The sequence below is a fragment of the Cervus canadensis genome, chromosome 7 (genome assembly GCF_019320065.1).
Source record: "Cervus canadensis isolate Bull #8, Minnesota chromosome 7, ASM1932006v1, whole genome shotgun sequence".
Taxonomy (NCBI): Eukaryota; Metazoa; Chordata; class Mammalia; order Artiodactyla; family Cervidae; genus Cervus; species Cervus canadensis.
The window spans coordinates 74,543,394-74,559,877 of NC_057392.1; the positions used below are offsets into that span (position 1 = coordinate 74,543,394).

The window sequence follows — 16,484 nt, forward strand, 5'->3', positions numbered from 1 at the left end:
GACTTGGGTACCATTTAGTGCTGTGAGGGAGTGCTTAATTATCTTAATTGGCTGAAATACTGAATGCAGCCATGATATTAATCTCTGATTTACTTTCAAGGCTCATGGTAGGAGAAAATGACATGTACTTATTTAGTAGGCCACTCAAGCACAAGATATTATGCTATGGATCATGTGTTTATACTCCTTTCCTTAGCTTTTAAAAAAGATGTTAATTTTAAAATATTATATATAGCATAATATTTTAATATTATAAGATATTGTATATATAATACATGTGTATTTAAAATAAGGATCATATCAGACAGATAAAAATATTACCATTTTTTATTTAAAGCAGTTTTAATTAAATTCATTTTCATTTAACATTTCTTGCTTGGGTCTTTAATTTCTTAGTACTATGGTAAATATTTTAATCTATTCAAAACAGCTTGCTTATTAGACCCCTTTAGTATGTGCTAAAGTAAGGAAAAATCCTTATTTATCAACTTTTAAATCTTCAGGTCTAAGATTATCTGGATGGCTAGAAGAATCAACTAACCTTAGAAAAGATAAATTTTCCATTACATGAAAACAGTGGTTTCCCAAATAGCCTATTGTGCCAATGGTGTGATGGTAAATTCTCTTTGCCTAGTGCAACTTTTGGGGAGGGGGAGGGAGGTTCAGGAGGGAAGGGACATATACATATAATTATGACTAATTTGCATTGTTGGATGACCAAAATCAACACAACACTGTAAATTGACTTTTCACCAGGTAAAAAATAAATAGAATGAGAAACAAAAATAAAGGAACAAAATACATGAGCCATTCTGGGTCATATTGTGTATATGTATCTGGGGGAGAACCAAGTTGAGGACAGAAAAATGATGCAACCTAATAAATCAGGTAACGAGAAAACTTTCCAAGCAACTACTGAACTTTTGCTATTCAGTTATAAGAAAAAAAATTGATCAAAGGACATATGGAATGATGAGGTTTGCATAACTGTATATCTGTATTTCCCTGGTTCCATCAGGAGACTAAACTTTTGTGCTTTGCCATTCTTCCTGCTCGCTTTGTTACATCCTTGTTGTCCCAAGAAGGTGACTAATTCTCTGTTGGTTTTAGGAAAGGAAATAGGCAGAACAGCATGACTCACAATTATAATTTTCCTTTTTTCTTCATGCAAGAAAATTGACTCATGTGTGTGTCTTGATAAAACATTTAATTGAGAAGAAGCCTCACTAATTGCATTCAGTGAAGTGAAATGCCCACTGAATAAGACTCTTTATTGGTTAAGTAACATTATCAGCAGAGCTGTAAATCTGAATTATCTCACCCTAATGAAATTTACAGATTTTTCTTTCATTCATTTCAGTCTTTATGTATCCATTCAGCTTTATGCATAATGTACATACACATATAAAATTGTATATATCAAAGCATAAATGAAGCTAAGGCAATTTAAGCTATTGTAATTAATCAGACATTAATTTTCCTTTTTTCTTTTTTTTTTAATGATAATGATAATGATTACATTATGGAACTTTTCATGGAAAACTTACAGTAGATTGAGGGTCTGGCAGTTGGATTTCTGATAAAAATCAAAAAGGGATATATAGACTATGTTACTCTATGTTCTAGAATTTTTTAAAAGGTATCTTTTGTAGCCTCTGTTTGATAGAAATGAGACGAAAGTTTTACCTACAAAGGAAGGATAGGAGCAAACCAAATTTGGTTTTTCATTCCTGTGATTTCTTCAGTTCTCTTTGACATGGATTTCAGCTTTGAAAGACAGGACTGGGTGGTGGAGAAATGAGTCTGAGTTTGATGTCTCTCCTAGTACTTTCTCCTTTCAGAATGTCCCACAGTATTGTTTTTATTTGTGTGATTTTTCCCTTTGATTGTGAGTTCTTTGAGGGAAGAAACCATGTCTTATTTACCATTGTGACTTCAGGACTTGCAGTATGCATCAGAAAGGAGCAGCTGAATAACTGTTGATTGAAGGCACAAAAAAAACCTAGTCTTATGATATAGCCATTATGTTACTTACAGTGTAAAATTATTTTGTATAATTCCATTTTGGAATTCTCTTCAGAGAATAAATTCCTTCAGAATTTCTCCAAAGTAGTAAAGCTCTACGCTTCCAGGCTCGATTTGATTTCTGGAGGCAGAGTAACTTGAAACTAGATTTGAGTGAACAGTTATTCCTGCTGGACAGTATCATTTTTAGTTTTGAATGAAGAATAGCAAAGTAGATTTGTGTGTTTGTGGACTCAGCAGACAGTCTCAAAAGAGACATTCCAAAAATGTTTTGGTCAGTGGTTGCATCATTGAAATTATAAAATAATCCCCCAGAGATTTGATTCATTTGATTGTGTGGAATTTAATGTTACAATAGATTTACACTTGAGAACTCCTATTTTATTACACTTGATATTTTACTTACTCAGGGTTGGGAAGATCCCCTGGAAAAGGGAAAGGCTACCCCCTCCAGTATTCTGGTTTGGAGAATTCCATGGTCTGTATAGCCATGGGGGTCGCAGAGTCGGACATGACTGAGTGACTTTGACTTCACTCACTCCTATTCTGATGCCGTCTCTCCTAAGTCTTTGAGCAAAACTTCCAGATTTATTTCCTGTTCTTCCTTATAAAATTTTCATACTGAGTTAAGTAAGTCAGACAAAGAAGGAGAAATATCATATAACACCCTTTTTACGTGGAATCTAAAAAGAAATGATACAAATGAACTTACAAAATGGAAAGAGACCTACAAACTTGGAGAACTAACTTATGGTTTCAGGGGTGGGGAACGGATGGGAGAAAGGGATAGCTGGGGAGTTAGAGATGGATATATACACACTGCTGTGTTTAAAATGGATAACCAGCAAGGACCTACTGTAAGGAGCTCTGTTCAGTGTTGTGTGCTGGCCTGGATGGGATGGGAGTTTGGGGGAGAACGGTTACACGTACACATGTGGTTGGGTCCCTTCCCTGTTCACCTGAGTGTCACACATTGTTTGTTAATCGGCTATACTTCACTACAAAATAGAAAGTTAAAAAAAAAAGTTTTATCAGGGACTCTCATTAGCTACATTCTGTATTCTGCATTCCGAATGCTTTAACTAGGCACTTAAAGTCACCCATATTGGGCCTCAGCCTACATTTCCAAATTTACACCTACTTCCCCTCTCCATTCAAGAGCTGCTTTCCCCTCGCAGTGAGGAAAGTTCATCCAATCCATATGTTCATATATTAGCCTCCTTTCACATTAAAGCCCCACATTAAATGCTAGCCAGCTTGAATTCTCTTCTTTGGCTCCCCTCTTATACCGGTAAATTTTATAGCCTTTGTAACTCCTACCTTGTTTTATGGTGTTTATGTATAGGTCTTTTGTGCCCTGTTTGACTCTATACTATGAGCCAGAAAGCAGATCTCCTTGAGTCCTTCATATCTCTCAATATAGTACTGTGTGTGTAATAGAGCCTTAATAAACATTTGTAGGGGTTATGAGCATATATATAAAATGATGGTATCAGATAGTTTGAGCATTTATACTATGGACTCTATGATATTGCCTCTTATATTTAAGAGTGTCTGAACCTTGGAAGTTTTTATTTATATAAAAATCTAATAATTGTGCATATGCTGTGCTTAGCTATGTCCAACTCTTTTGCGACCCCATGGACTGCAGCCCGCCAGGTGCCTCTGTCCTTGGGGATTCTCCAGGCAAGAATACTAGAGTGGGTTGTCATGCCCTCTTCCAGGGGATCTTCCCAACCCAGGGATCGAACCCAGGTGTCCTGCACTGTGGGTGGATTCTTTACCGACTGAGCCACAGGGAAGCCCAATAGTTGTGCATGCAATTCAGTAATTCAGCGTTACAGAGTAAATGATTCTAGAACCCCAAGTAACTGGGATACTCAGGAAATAGGGTGTTCTGAATAGCTTAATTTTCCGGTTAACTTGGAGTTAGGCAAAAAATCTTTTTTTGTTTCATTTCTTGTTGAAAAATTCTTTCTAAATATGCTAATTTCTGATTGTAGGCAGAGTATTGTTATAGTTTTTTGATAAATGAGGATATTAGACTACCTTAGGGTAATTACTGCATACCTTAATTCTTATTTTACATTATCATATATATATGTATATATATATACATATATATATGTATAAAAGTTTTTGAGCTTGAACTGTGTTTCTAAGGTCCTTTTCACTATATTTAGCTCTAGATTTTATTTTTGGCTGGGAACAAATATCTGATATATATTTTTGTAATCTTAATCATAGGAAGAGTCAGAATATGTGCTCTTTTTGTTTTAATAAATTTATTCTTCACTTTCAGTGGAATGTTTCCACAGTCTTGTGCTATGTAATTTTTGGTAAAATTTTTGTTCCATCAGATATGTTATAGCTATAGCTATATTAGTGTGCAAATATTTGTATAACTTATATTTAGTATATATAATAATTTCTTGTTGCTTAACCTTTGATTTGACCTCATCTCTCAAAATTATTTCTGGTTTAAAATTTTTCCTGAATTATATGTAGTTTCAAATTTGTAATGTAATCATTTTACCTCTGAAGTAATTCTTTTGCTTTTATTACTTTTTCAGAAATTTTCACAAGTCACAATAATTTTTAGGCAATACTAAGAAAATCATGAACACCAAAGATTTTATGGTTCTTCCATGGGGAAAACCTGGAAATTCTGTAAAGCTAAAATATAAGTAAGTGCATATATGTTTATTACTTAAGTAGAAACAGTTGCTAAAGTTTCTATATATCATAATTTAAATACTTTTCACGTGAAGCTTTTAGAGTTGAAGTAAAATTTTGTGAATTATCATCTCCATTTTCTTCACATTGCTCTATTTTTATAAGAGAGTAGGTTTGAAATATTATAAATCTATCATGGTTTAAAATGAGGACTAAAAATATTTATGGCACAAGAATCTATGCGAATTGGGATCATCAACTATTGAAGCAACTTAACAGAAAGTTACTAATTTTTCTAACACTTATTCAAAATTAGAAAAGAATCACCCTGAAGAACTGAAAGAAATTGAAATTAAGAGAGACTGTTAAGATGAGAAACCTTTAAACAGGGAAAAGAAATCCCTAACTACGCTGAGTTCCCTGCACTCTAGAGCAGCTTCCTTCCCAATAGCTATTTTACACATGGTAATAATGTATCTATTTCAAGGCTACTCTCTCAGTGTGTATACCTATGGCTGATTCATGTTGATGTATGGCAGAAACCAACATAACATTGTAAAGGAATTATCCTCTCATTAAAAATAAATAAATTTTTAAAAAAATTATAAAAAAAGATATCAATGACTACCCTTGCACTTTGCAATTTAAAGAACATTACATTGAATCAGTTCTCCTAGGAAGGGTACCTTCTGTCTTAGATTGCCTGGAAGATGCAGTCAGCCTGAACCAAGCAATTCTGGGTATCGTGGGAATTTCAGGACTTGTAGGGGGTACCAAAGGGTTCAATGTACTCTCCCCCTTTGAGGTCATCTAGAATCACTGGAAATTTCCAAGGCCTTCCTCTCAAATATTATTCAGGACCAGCCAGCATGGGCTAGGGGCAGAGTATTGATTTTTAATATTAGTTTCTGAGTTCCCTGATCCAGATCAATAGTACTGTGGTTACTTAGTATCTTTAGAGCTTTCCTAACTCTCACTTCACCTTTGAGATACTGTGTGTAAAAGCATTGTATCAACTAGAAGATGTTATATGGCATTATCATTATTAGGTTTATTAGCTTTTGGTAGGGAATGGAGCTATCTAATTGCTAGTATTGCCAATTTTCCTTTTTTAATGCAAAAGAAATGGGTTGTGCATTTTGCTGATGTGTTTTAAGTCTGTGTATTTACCTTTAAACACTCATTTAACATTTGTTAAGTACACATATTCTACACACTGTGCTAAGGAATGATGGATACAAAAGAAGGAAGTCACAGTCTTTGCCCTCAGGTAGCTTGTGGAGGATGCGAATATATAAAATTGTATCTACAAAGTCATGTGAAACATGGTGTGATATTAAAGCACAGGCAGTTATGAGAACATGGCCTAAACTGCTAGGGCAGAGGTAAGGAGGTCTTCAAGCTTTGCCTGAAAGATGCAGTTACTTGGGTGGTTACTGGGTGAAACGTGTGCAAAGACACACAGACACAGTCTGGGGACTTTCAGGCTTAGCCAGTTTGCTAAGATTTATAGAACAAAATTGGAGAGACTTGCAAGTCCCCCAGTTAATAAATTAACTTGTATGCCACTCTAAGGAGTTTAGGATTTGTCTTGGCGGTGAGGGGGAGTCACTGTTCCCTGGCCTGTATGTCTCCTTGATTCACCCATGATTCACAACCTGTAGAGACTAGGCTGGGATCCCCCATTCTAAGGTCGTTGCTCTGGAGTTTCTTTTCTTGCCCTTTCCTGTTCCAAGTCTTTTTTGTTTGGCATTGTCTTCACAATTGTCTTAATGCTGTCTGACATGTTAGAGTTCTCCAGCTCCTCTCTCTGTTTCCCAGCCTCCACACAGTTTTAGCGGGTTGTTCCTGCCTCTCAGATTGGCTGTGTTGACATGGTCTCTGTAGGATCAACTTCAGCTGCCCTTCTGGGTCTGCTGTCTCCAGGAGGAATCTTCTGTGTTGTTCTAGACCCACAGAATCCCACAGAATCAGTTTGACCACTTGGTCAGGAGGCCAGTTCCTTTTTTAGTCTCTTTCCTCTACCACAGTGAGAACTTCCAAAACATTAAAAGTTTTGTAAGCGAATAAGTGACACAGTCACGTTTGTGCTTTTGGACTCTTCCTCCGGAGGCCATGTGGAAAGCGTTGTAAGCCGCTGAGACTTTGGGCCAGTGATTCTGAACTGTGCCCACAGGCCACCCCGGAGTGACCTCGTTCAGGAAACAGCTCCTAGGGTTAGCTCGGGTTCCTTCCTTTTCCCTTTTCTGCTCAGTCTTTAAGTCCAGTTAATTTTGTTTCCTTATAGTTCTCGAATGTTGCCATTTTTGTCCCCACTGTCTCTGTCTAGTCAGACCAGCACAATATCAGGGTTATGGAAATAGTCTCCTAACTGGCTTCCTTACTCTCAGCTCTGCACCCTCTAATTAATATTCCATTATACAGCCAGAGTGATGGTTCTTAAATGCAAGTCTGATCAATTCTCAATTCTCTTAAAACTTTTTAAAGATGCTTATTGCTCATAGAGTACAAATCCCAGTTTCTCATCATGGCCTACACAGCTCCTCATGATGCGGCCACTGTCCGCCTCAGCAGTTCCATTTCTTGCCACTTTCCCCTTCCTGTGCTTCACGTCTGGGGACGTGGAACTCCTAGTTCCTGGACCCACACACCGCTCTTTTCTACCTGTGCCCGCACTTTGCTTTCTTCCTGGAATAACTGCTCTCACCGCCTCCCTTTGACCGGCTCTGTCCTTTCATCCCTTAGGGCTCAGCTCAGTCTTCACTCCCTTCAGGAACGGTTCTGCTTCCCCCAGGGGCTAGGAATGTGCCCTTAAGTGCTCAGGCGTCCCCCTGGACTTTGCGATGAAAGCACCGTTACACTCTACTTCAGTCACCTTCATGCTTGGCTGTGTTCCTTTCTATAACGGAAGCTCCACTGGGTCTCACATCCTGTCACTTACGAGTGCTTGTTTGTAGTTAGGGCTGAATTACTCCTTGTGGAACAGATATAATGAAAATAATGCCTCTCTTTCTCAATTTCTTCACCCACTTCTCTGAACCCTCTGTATAGCTTTTGCCTCCTCTTACTTTCCATTTATCTCCCTGGACTTGGGGTCATATCTTTGGCTCGCTTGCTTTTTGGTGACTGCTCACTACCTCTGAATTATTTCCCTTTCTTATCTTCTTTATTTTTATTTAGGTTCCTTGCCATAGCACACATACCCAAGTAGCCCACGATGCTTAATTATAATAAGGCACCAATGAAATAATAAAGATATTTAAACTCGTGACAGATAATGAAAGCTAGAGAACTAGGTTGGTTTACTTCTACGAAACAGAGAGAGTGAGTGACTAGTGCTGAGAAGGGACCAGAGTTGTAAGACAAAGGAAATGGCTGTCAAAAGCTTGATGAGATTCAGACATTGTTACAGACTCTTTTGTCCAGGAATCTGTTAGGGGCTCTGCTCTATCCTCAGAGAGTTTTCTTTTTGTTGCTTTCCTTTGTGGGAAACAATCAGTGGTGCTTGCCTCAGTTTCCATTTATCCCTTTGATGGCTCCTCAACCAAAACTCTCAACAGGAGCTTTCTTCCTAATAGGCTCCAAGCAAACTCTTCTCTCTCTTTCTTTTGTATTGTACATACATGGCATAAAGGTAGAAATTTATTGGAGTTTTCCAAGATGATTTATTTAGCAAATATGTGTATTCTGCCTATACAGAATAGTTATTTTAAACACTGTGATTCAAACTACTTGACTCCTTTGAAGGCAGTATGAAAATTAGAAAATGATTTTTAGTTTATTTTCTGTTTGCGTGTCATGGATATTTGTGCATATATAAAGACATAGCTCAGGCATAAAGTGAATATGATTTGAAACCTCTGGCAATGTAATATGAAAAACAAAAGTCCAAGATTTGAAGTTGTACCTTGCTTGAGGTTATTAATTGATGGCAAATGCTAGCTTTAGAAACTGTATTTCAAAGACGAAAAAGGAAGTAAAAATACGCTGTGACATATTTATTACTCCTAATTTTAATTAAGGACAAATAGGACTATAAAATTATTTTGCCTTTTTTATTTTTTTTTGGAAGGGTTTGTTTGTTTGCCTCAAATGAAATTTTACATTTAAATCTTCTGCACTTAAATCTTATTCAGAAATGCTCAAGAACTGAGGATGGAGAAAGTACAGCTAGAGTTGGAGAACCAAGAGATGGAAAAGAAACTACAAGAGTTCCAATCAACAAGAAATAAAGAAAAGGAAGAACGAGGGTGGGTGACACTTTTAAAGAATTTTAGAGAAATAAAGGGATTTCCTTATTATAAGCTGAGGTCCTTATGTCAAGAACTGTTTTATGTTCATGTTTTATGTTAATGTCAAGAACTTCCAATTCTTCCCTGGTGACTCAGAGAGTAAAGAATCTACCTGTAAATGCAGGGAAGCTGGATTCGATCCCTGGGTCAGGAAGATCCCCTGGAGAAGGGAATGGCTACTCACTCCAGTATTCTTGCCTGGAGAATCCCATGGAGAGGAGCCTGGCGGGCTACAGTCCCTGGGGTAGCAAAGAGTCAAACATGACTGAGTGACTGACATGTTCACTTTTTTTTTTTCCTTCCAGTGACGATCTGTCCTGAATGAGTACTTTCTGGATTTTACTGATGAACAAGCAATTTTAAATTGCCCCTCATTTTTCTAACTGTGTTCCCTTCCTCTAAACCTTATTTGGTCTTTGCATGCGTGTCTGCTGAGTCGCTTCACTTGTGTCCGACTCTTTGCGACTCTATGGACTGTAGCCCGTCAGGCTCCTCTGTCCATAGAATTCTCCAGGCAAGAATACTGGAGTGGGTTGCCATGCCCTCCTCCAGGGATCTTCCCAACCAAGGGATCAAACCCATGTCTTTCATGTCTCCTGCATTGACAGGCGATTTCTTTACCACTAGTGCTGCCTAGGAAGCCCACACTTTCTTATTTCTCTTCTTACAGTACTCTTCTTAACCATTTATAGTTCAGAATGTTGGGGCTTCTCAGGTGGCTCAGAGAATCTGTCTGCAATGCAGGAGACATAAAAGATGTAGATTTGATCCTTGGGCTGGGAAGATCTCCTGGAGTAGGAAATGGCAACCTGCTCTGGTATTCTTTCCTGGAAAATTCAATGGACAGAGTAGCCTGGTGGGCATGCTACAGTCCATGGGGTCACCAAGAGTTGGAAACAGCTGAGTACTGAGCACCCACATATTGAGAACAACAGTGCAGAGTTTCTCTTTGCTCTCATAAAAGTGCCATCAACAGGTGATTGCCAGTTTATGAGCAGCATATTTTTATTTATTTAAAAAGACTTTTGGGATAGGGATTTACATGCACACAGATAAGAGTTTTCAAACCCTCAAGTATGTTTGAAATATTGTTAGCAAACATGCTTTAGCTGAAGTTATATTAGTGAGAACTCTCTAATAATTACGCTTGCATACCTGTACTAACTTTATGGAGAATTTTGCTTTGTTGTAAAAATAATAAATATAATTAAAATCAAGTATAACTGATAGTTATATAATGGAAATGAATCTCCTCTTCTCTCTAGGCTGACTCCCAGCCCATAATGTAGTACCACTTTTAACAATTAAAATGTTTGTCCCCACAAATGTCTTTGTACAAGCCTGTATATATATGTGTGTGTGTGTATGTGTATGTATGTGTGTAGGTGTGTATTTGACATGTCTTTTACATTTTTACAAGTGAGGTCATCTATAAAAATATGTGAATGGATTCACATTCTACTTTTCTCCTTGCTCTTTTTGCCACTCTTGCCACGTCAGCACAAAGTGATCTCATTGTTTTAAATGAGTTGCATAATATTTCTTTGTGTGGATATAATAGCACTTATTTTTCAGGTCTTTATTAAGTTTTTAGTATTTTGTGATTATATATGCTGTCATGAATATGCTTTTATATATGTTTTTGCTTACACATGTAAGAGTATCTATGGGATAAATTCCTATACTTGTAATTTTAGATCAGAGTATATGGCAGCTTACCTTTTGGTAGATACTGGAGAACTTTTCTTTCCAATAGGCTGCAAAAGTGCCTAACTTTTTTCCTGTAGAGAATGAGAGTGCATTCATATACTTCTGGTGTTCCTAAAAGTCTGGTCACCAGACTCTGTGTATTCAATTTGCTTTGCTTAGCGCTCAGGTGATGATCATCAAATATCTGTGAATTACCTTCTGAACCATTAAAGAAAATTCAAAAGTTTATTATAGTTTCAGTGGTATTTATCTTTAGAGACTAAGTCTTTGAAAAAATGTTTATGACAGAGCTAAGTTGCTTGAGTTGTGTCTGACTCTTTGGAACCCTATGGACTGTAGCGCCCACTAAGCTCCTCTGTCCGTGGGATTCTCCAGGCAAGAATACTGGAGTCGGTTGCCAGGTCCTCCTCCAGGGGATCTTTCCAACCCAGGTATCAAACCCACGCCTCTTATGTCTCTTGCATTGGCAGGCAGGTTCTTTACCACTAGTGCCACCTGGAAGCCTTTGTGACACATACACACATCTAATAAGCAGAGCATTGGCTTTTTTTTTTTTAAAGAAAAACTAATTTTATATTGGCGAGCACTGATTTAATCAAAGATATTTCAATGCGGTACATCATCCCAGGTGACAAAGTTTATTGTGTGTCTTGGTGTTCTTATCCTAATGATCCAATGGCCAGTTCTCTCTTTTTTATTGTTGTTTTTGGGTTTTTGTTTTCTTTTGTCTTTTAATTTTTTTTGTAAACTTCACTGCTTTGGACTTCGTTTGGGCTCCTCAGCGGACCATGAATAAATATATCTGTGAAACAGAGTTCCTGAAATTAGCCCCCAAGAGTAAGTTTCCATTAGTGGAGGAACCTTTTCTAGATGTTTTCAAAAATGTTCTAAAGCTTGCCTGGGTTTTCAGAATAGTAAAGTGCTTTTCTAAGGTCACATAGATAGTAAATGTCATAGCCCAAATGAGAACCTGCCACTCACTGGTCAGGAAGATGGAAGTTTGGTTTTCCAGTCTTGGTTTTATTATTTATTATCTCTGTGACCTTGGGCAACTTTTCTTCTCATTATTGTTTAAAATAAGACTTGGGCTTCCTGCTCTGTTGACTTAAGAGGAGTTTGTGAGGCTCAAATGAAAGTGCTTTGAAACTATAAAATGAAACCTTTTGCCTTCTTAGCAATCTCTGTTACCTTTCACTGTGGGAACTAATTTGAAGTCTTAATAAGGCATTCATCACGTAGTTGATCTGCAGAATTTGGGGGCATATTGCTTTGCTTCCTTTTTCTCTTTACATTTGAGAACACTTAGCTTTTAAAACTGCATGGCAATCTGTAAAATTTCCTATAACTCAATAAAACTATCTTTAGTCATTGTAAATGTCTTTAAAAATGAAATTCTTCATCTGTGTTTGGACATTTCACTTTTATTCATTTCTTTTCAAATTTTCCAAATATAGTAGAGTTATATTTTAGAATTACTGAGGCTATTGTGGCATTATTGATATTTCATTTTCATTTTGTGGTGGTCTGTTACATGTTAACAACTGAATTTCCATTTCCTGAAACAGGGAAAATATATTTGTTTTCATTAAAAGGAGAAATGTATTTAGTAATTACATTTTGTCTTCCATTGATATATATTGAAGGTCAAGTGGATATCATTGGAAATCTGGACAAGTGGGCAAATTGGGTAATCAATCATACATGATGTCACAAAATAAAGGAAATGTTATTAAGGTAAGAAAACACTATTTGATTCTCAAGCAGTTTGCTAAGAATATATAAATTATTTTTTCAGATCTTGCCTTCCCTTCCATACTTAAGAATCGACAATTCTTGTTTTTAAAAGCTTTGCATATTATTGGATTTTGAATTTTATTAAATTTTATGTGTTAATATGCAACTTTCACTATTCAGATATGTTTTTGTTTTTCATCTGCAAGTTGATTTTTAAAAATTCACCTTCAGCTGAATTTTTCTAACTTCAGTTTCTCCTTTCAGTTCAGTTCTGGTTTTCAAGTATGGGAAGTAGAACTACATAGTTCTATATTAAAGTGAAAGTGAAGTTATTTGATATAACAGATGACAGACTTTTTCTGCCTTTTTATTTATTTAATGTGTTCATGTTCTGCTTGAATAATAATTATTCATAGGTTGTTGATTCCATGTGTGAAGATACCCAAGGGAAAACTGCTTTAAAATTTCCCAGCTATAGAATTTCTTTATCTTTACTGTGTATTGTAAAATATAACATTACATTATATTTAAGGTTAAAAGCAAAGGAGTATCCTTATGTAATGAAAACTGCTTTGCTTCTGTATTCTTTAGTACAAGATCCATGACTTTGTAAGTTTTAACTTATATAGCTTTTTCTTTTTTATATACCTATCATTAAACTTTCATTGGACCAGTTGGCATCTACAAATATCTTATTTGGCACTTCTAGCCTTTTTGGCTTTGAAAAGGCATTTTATTCTTTACTGTCTTTCTCTTACTGAGATATGTGACTTTAATTTTTGAGTTAAAAGTTTTATAATCCACTTTGCATTTTTCATTATCTTTCTGAGACATTGTTCCAGGCTTTAGATGTTGTTGTAAATATATTAAAAGTGCTGACTCTTTGTGATTATTGATTTATTTATTCAATAGCATTTATTAAGTTCCTTCTTTGTCTCATAGCGAATTGTCCTTGTTCTCAAGGAGATCCTTATGTGATGTAGAAGACAAGGCACATATGAAAATATCTATAAGAAAAGTTGCTATGTAATTTTTGCCATTTAGTGTATGAATCATTTGTGCTTGGGAAATAATAGTATACCTCTAAAATATTTGAGAGTGTGCTAGATATACTTGTTAGGAAAATTGATGAATAAGTCATAATGCCAGTTCCCATAAACCTCATAATTGAGTAGGAGTCACCCTCCTACTCATGGGGCATGAGTAGGGAGCATGGGGTGGGGTGGGGAGGCACAGAGGTGGGAGATAAAGCAAGATTGGGCAGGATGGGAGGAGGACTGAAAACCAGACTCAGGAGTCTTGACTTTTTTCACTGGGTGAATGGAATTCCCTAAGAGTTTTGAAGACAAGTTTAAGGTAATGATGTGTATTGGCTGATCTTCTCAACATCCAGTGCATTTGGAGTTTGTAAGTAGAGTATCAGTTCAGTTCAGTTGCTCAGTTGTGTCCGACTCTTTGCGACCCCATGTATCGCAGCATGCTAGGCCTCCCTGTCCATCACCAACTCCCAGAGGCCACTCAAACTCATGTCCATCGAGTCGGTGATGCCATCCAACCATCTCAGCCTCTGTCAGCCCCTTCTCCTCCTGCCCCCAATCCCTCCCAGCATCAAGGTCTTTTACAACGAGTCAACTCCTCACATGAGGTGGCCAAAGTATTGGAGTTTCAGCCTCAGCATCAGTCCTTCCAATGAACACCCAGGACTGATCTCCTTCAGGATGGACTGGTTGGATCTCCTTGCAGTCCAAGGGACTCTCAAGAGTCTCTCCAACACCACAGTTCAAAAGCATCAATTCTTCAGCGCTCAGCTTTCTTCACAGTCCAACTCTCACATCCGTACATGACCACTGGAAAAACCATAGCCTTGACTAGATGGACCTTTAGAGCAAGTGATATTCACATTCTTTTTGATCATGTAGCATATCAATAAAGAATTCATTTTGAGAATGAACTTTCTATCCACAATTTTTTATTTGCTTATAGATATAATTTATATGCATACTAATTTACTAATATGTGCATTGTAAAACAAAATATGCAAGTTAATCAAGGATGATATAAATATGAAGAGATGTTTCTTTTTCTCTCTCTGGGCTTCTCCTGAGCTCTCCCAGCCACGCACGTATGCTACTTTTGAGGCCACTGGTACAGAAACAGAGAGGCTACTTACAAGACTATTAAAAGGTCAGATGAGAAGAGTTTGAATTAGAATGTAGTGGAAGAAATATAAAGGAAACATGGAACCAAACACAGTGAGAAAGGAAAGGAGGAAGTAAAATATATAAGTGATATTCCAGGATGAATTGCCTAAAAGATAGAATAAATAAAGGAGCTGGAGAAAAATTTCTGGTGTTTAGATTTAGACTTCTTCCTTCCTTCCCTCTCTTTCTTTTCCCAGACCTATTGAGGTATGATTGGCTAATAAAATTATAAGATATTTAAAGAATACAACATGATGGTTTGATATACATATACATTGTGAATGGATTTCCCCCATTGAGTTGATTAACATATCCACATTTGCTTTATCTTTTATAAGAACATTTAACTTCTACTCGTAACAAATTTGAAAGCCTTGGAGTTTTGTTTGCACTCTAATGTGCTGGCTGGAGCTGAGAGAGTAAATGTGCACCCTAAGAATTTGTAAAAAAGGAGAAGAAAGGTGTGAAGGATAAAGGGCAGGTATGAAGGATAGAGCTCAGAAAATATGGAGGCAAAGAAAACTTTAATATTTGCTCACTACCTGTTTTATACCAACCAACAGTGCTTTTTCCTGTTTTATCTCTTTAAGTGCTTGTGTCACTCTTAAGATGCAGTTGCTCTTTTTTACAGTTTCACAGCTGAAGTAATTTAACACCAAAAAAGTTGAATAACTTGCTCGTGTCGAAGGTCAGGGCCAAAATTTGGAATGCAGGTTTTCAGCTGAAATTCTAAGATAGTTCAGCTTAGTTCTAAGATAATTTCCAGCCTTCTAGTGAAAGGAGCGTGAGAAGAGAAAGAATGGGAGAAATAGAGTCAAAGTAATGTAATTTCATAGGAGATAAAAGTCAAAGAGAACATCTTTAGAAAAAAATGGAGAAGTCAACCTTGACTGATGTATTTGTAATGAAAAAGTTGAGTGTAGTTTTAGATCGATGTTTTTCAGCTGGGGGCCGTTTTGTCCCCCAGGAGACACTTGGCAATGTCTGGACACATATTTTGCTATCACCACTGAGAGGGATATTTTTGGCTAATGGGAGTGGCTACAAGTCAGGAGTACTGTTGAACATTAGAGAATGATCTGGGCAGCCCTCATAACAGAGAATTATTTGGCCTAAAACAGTGGTACCAAGGTCACAGAATCCTGTGCTACACAATATAGATTAAAGTCGTGACTCATCTAATTAGTTTTGGGATTTTAGACAAAAATTTAACCTTTTCAGGCAAAAATCTAACCTGTGACCTTTCTTGGTCTTATGTTACCATGTTTGTAAACATGCATAACAGTACTTACTGACTACTTCACAGAGTTTCGAGCAGTGCATGAGATAGTATGTGTGAAACCAATTGTAACATGAACTGAAAATCATGTTAAAATGGTTATTTACGGAGAGTGAGAATTTTTAAAAGCAATAAATTTGATTTGATGGTTGGGTTGTCATCAGATGTAAGAATTTATTTTAAGTTGTTGAAAAAGAAAGACAGGTGGCAATAAGTAAAGGCTAATACTTTATTATGTGGGAGACGATGTGAGCGAGTTTGTAGCTGAGGGGTATGTTGACTAGTGGAGGAAACGCTGAAGATTAAATGAGCGAGGCACCAGTTGCTCGGGGCTTTGAAGAGGTGGCTCCTTGAGGAGGGCTTGACCAAGGGAAGGAAGGCACATTTCCTTGAGACAGGAAAGATGGAAAACAGGTGACAGTGAAGGAACATTTTTAGAGGTTGCTTTTGACAGGCAGTGAGGCAGAAAGCTGTGGAAAAATCTTTTCTAGGAAAACCTCAACTTTCTTAGCACATTTGAAGGCAAGATCAACTGTTCACATTAAGGAAGGGAAATGGGGGTGAATT

At 36.9% G+C, this 16,484-nt stretch overlaps 1 protein-coding gene across 2 annotated transcripts in view; it reads left to right on the plus strand.

Moving 5' to 3' along the window:
* Positions 1-4,644: 4,644 nt before the first annotated feature.
* The window catches only part of ZBBX (zinc finger B-box domain containing), a 110,128-nt gene continuing 98,288 nt past the window's right edge, over positions 4,645-16,484 (plus strand). For both annotated transcript variants that reach the window (XM_043474142.1, XM_043474143.1), the window contains exons 1-3: positions 4,645-4,712; positions 8,838-8,951; positions 12,347-12,437. In XM_043474142.1, coding sequence (XP_043330077.1) covers positions 4,645-4,712; positions 8,838-8,951; positions 12,347-12,437 — 273 coding nt within the window. The remainder of the gene's footprint in view (positions 4,713-8,837; positions 8,952-12,346; positions 12,438-16,484) is intronic.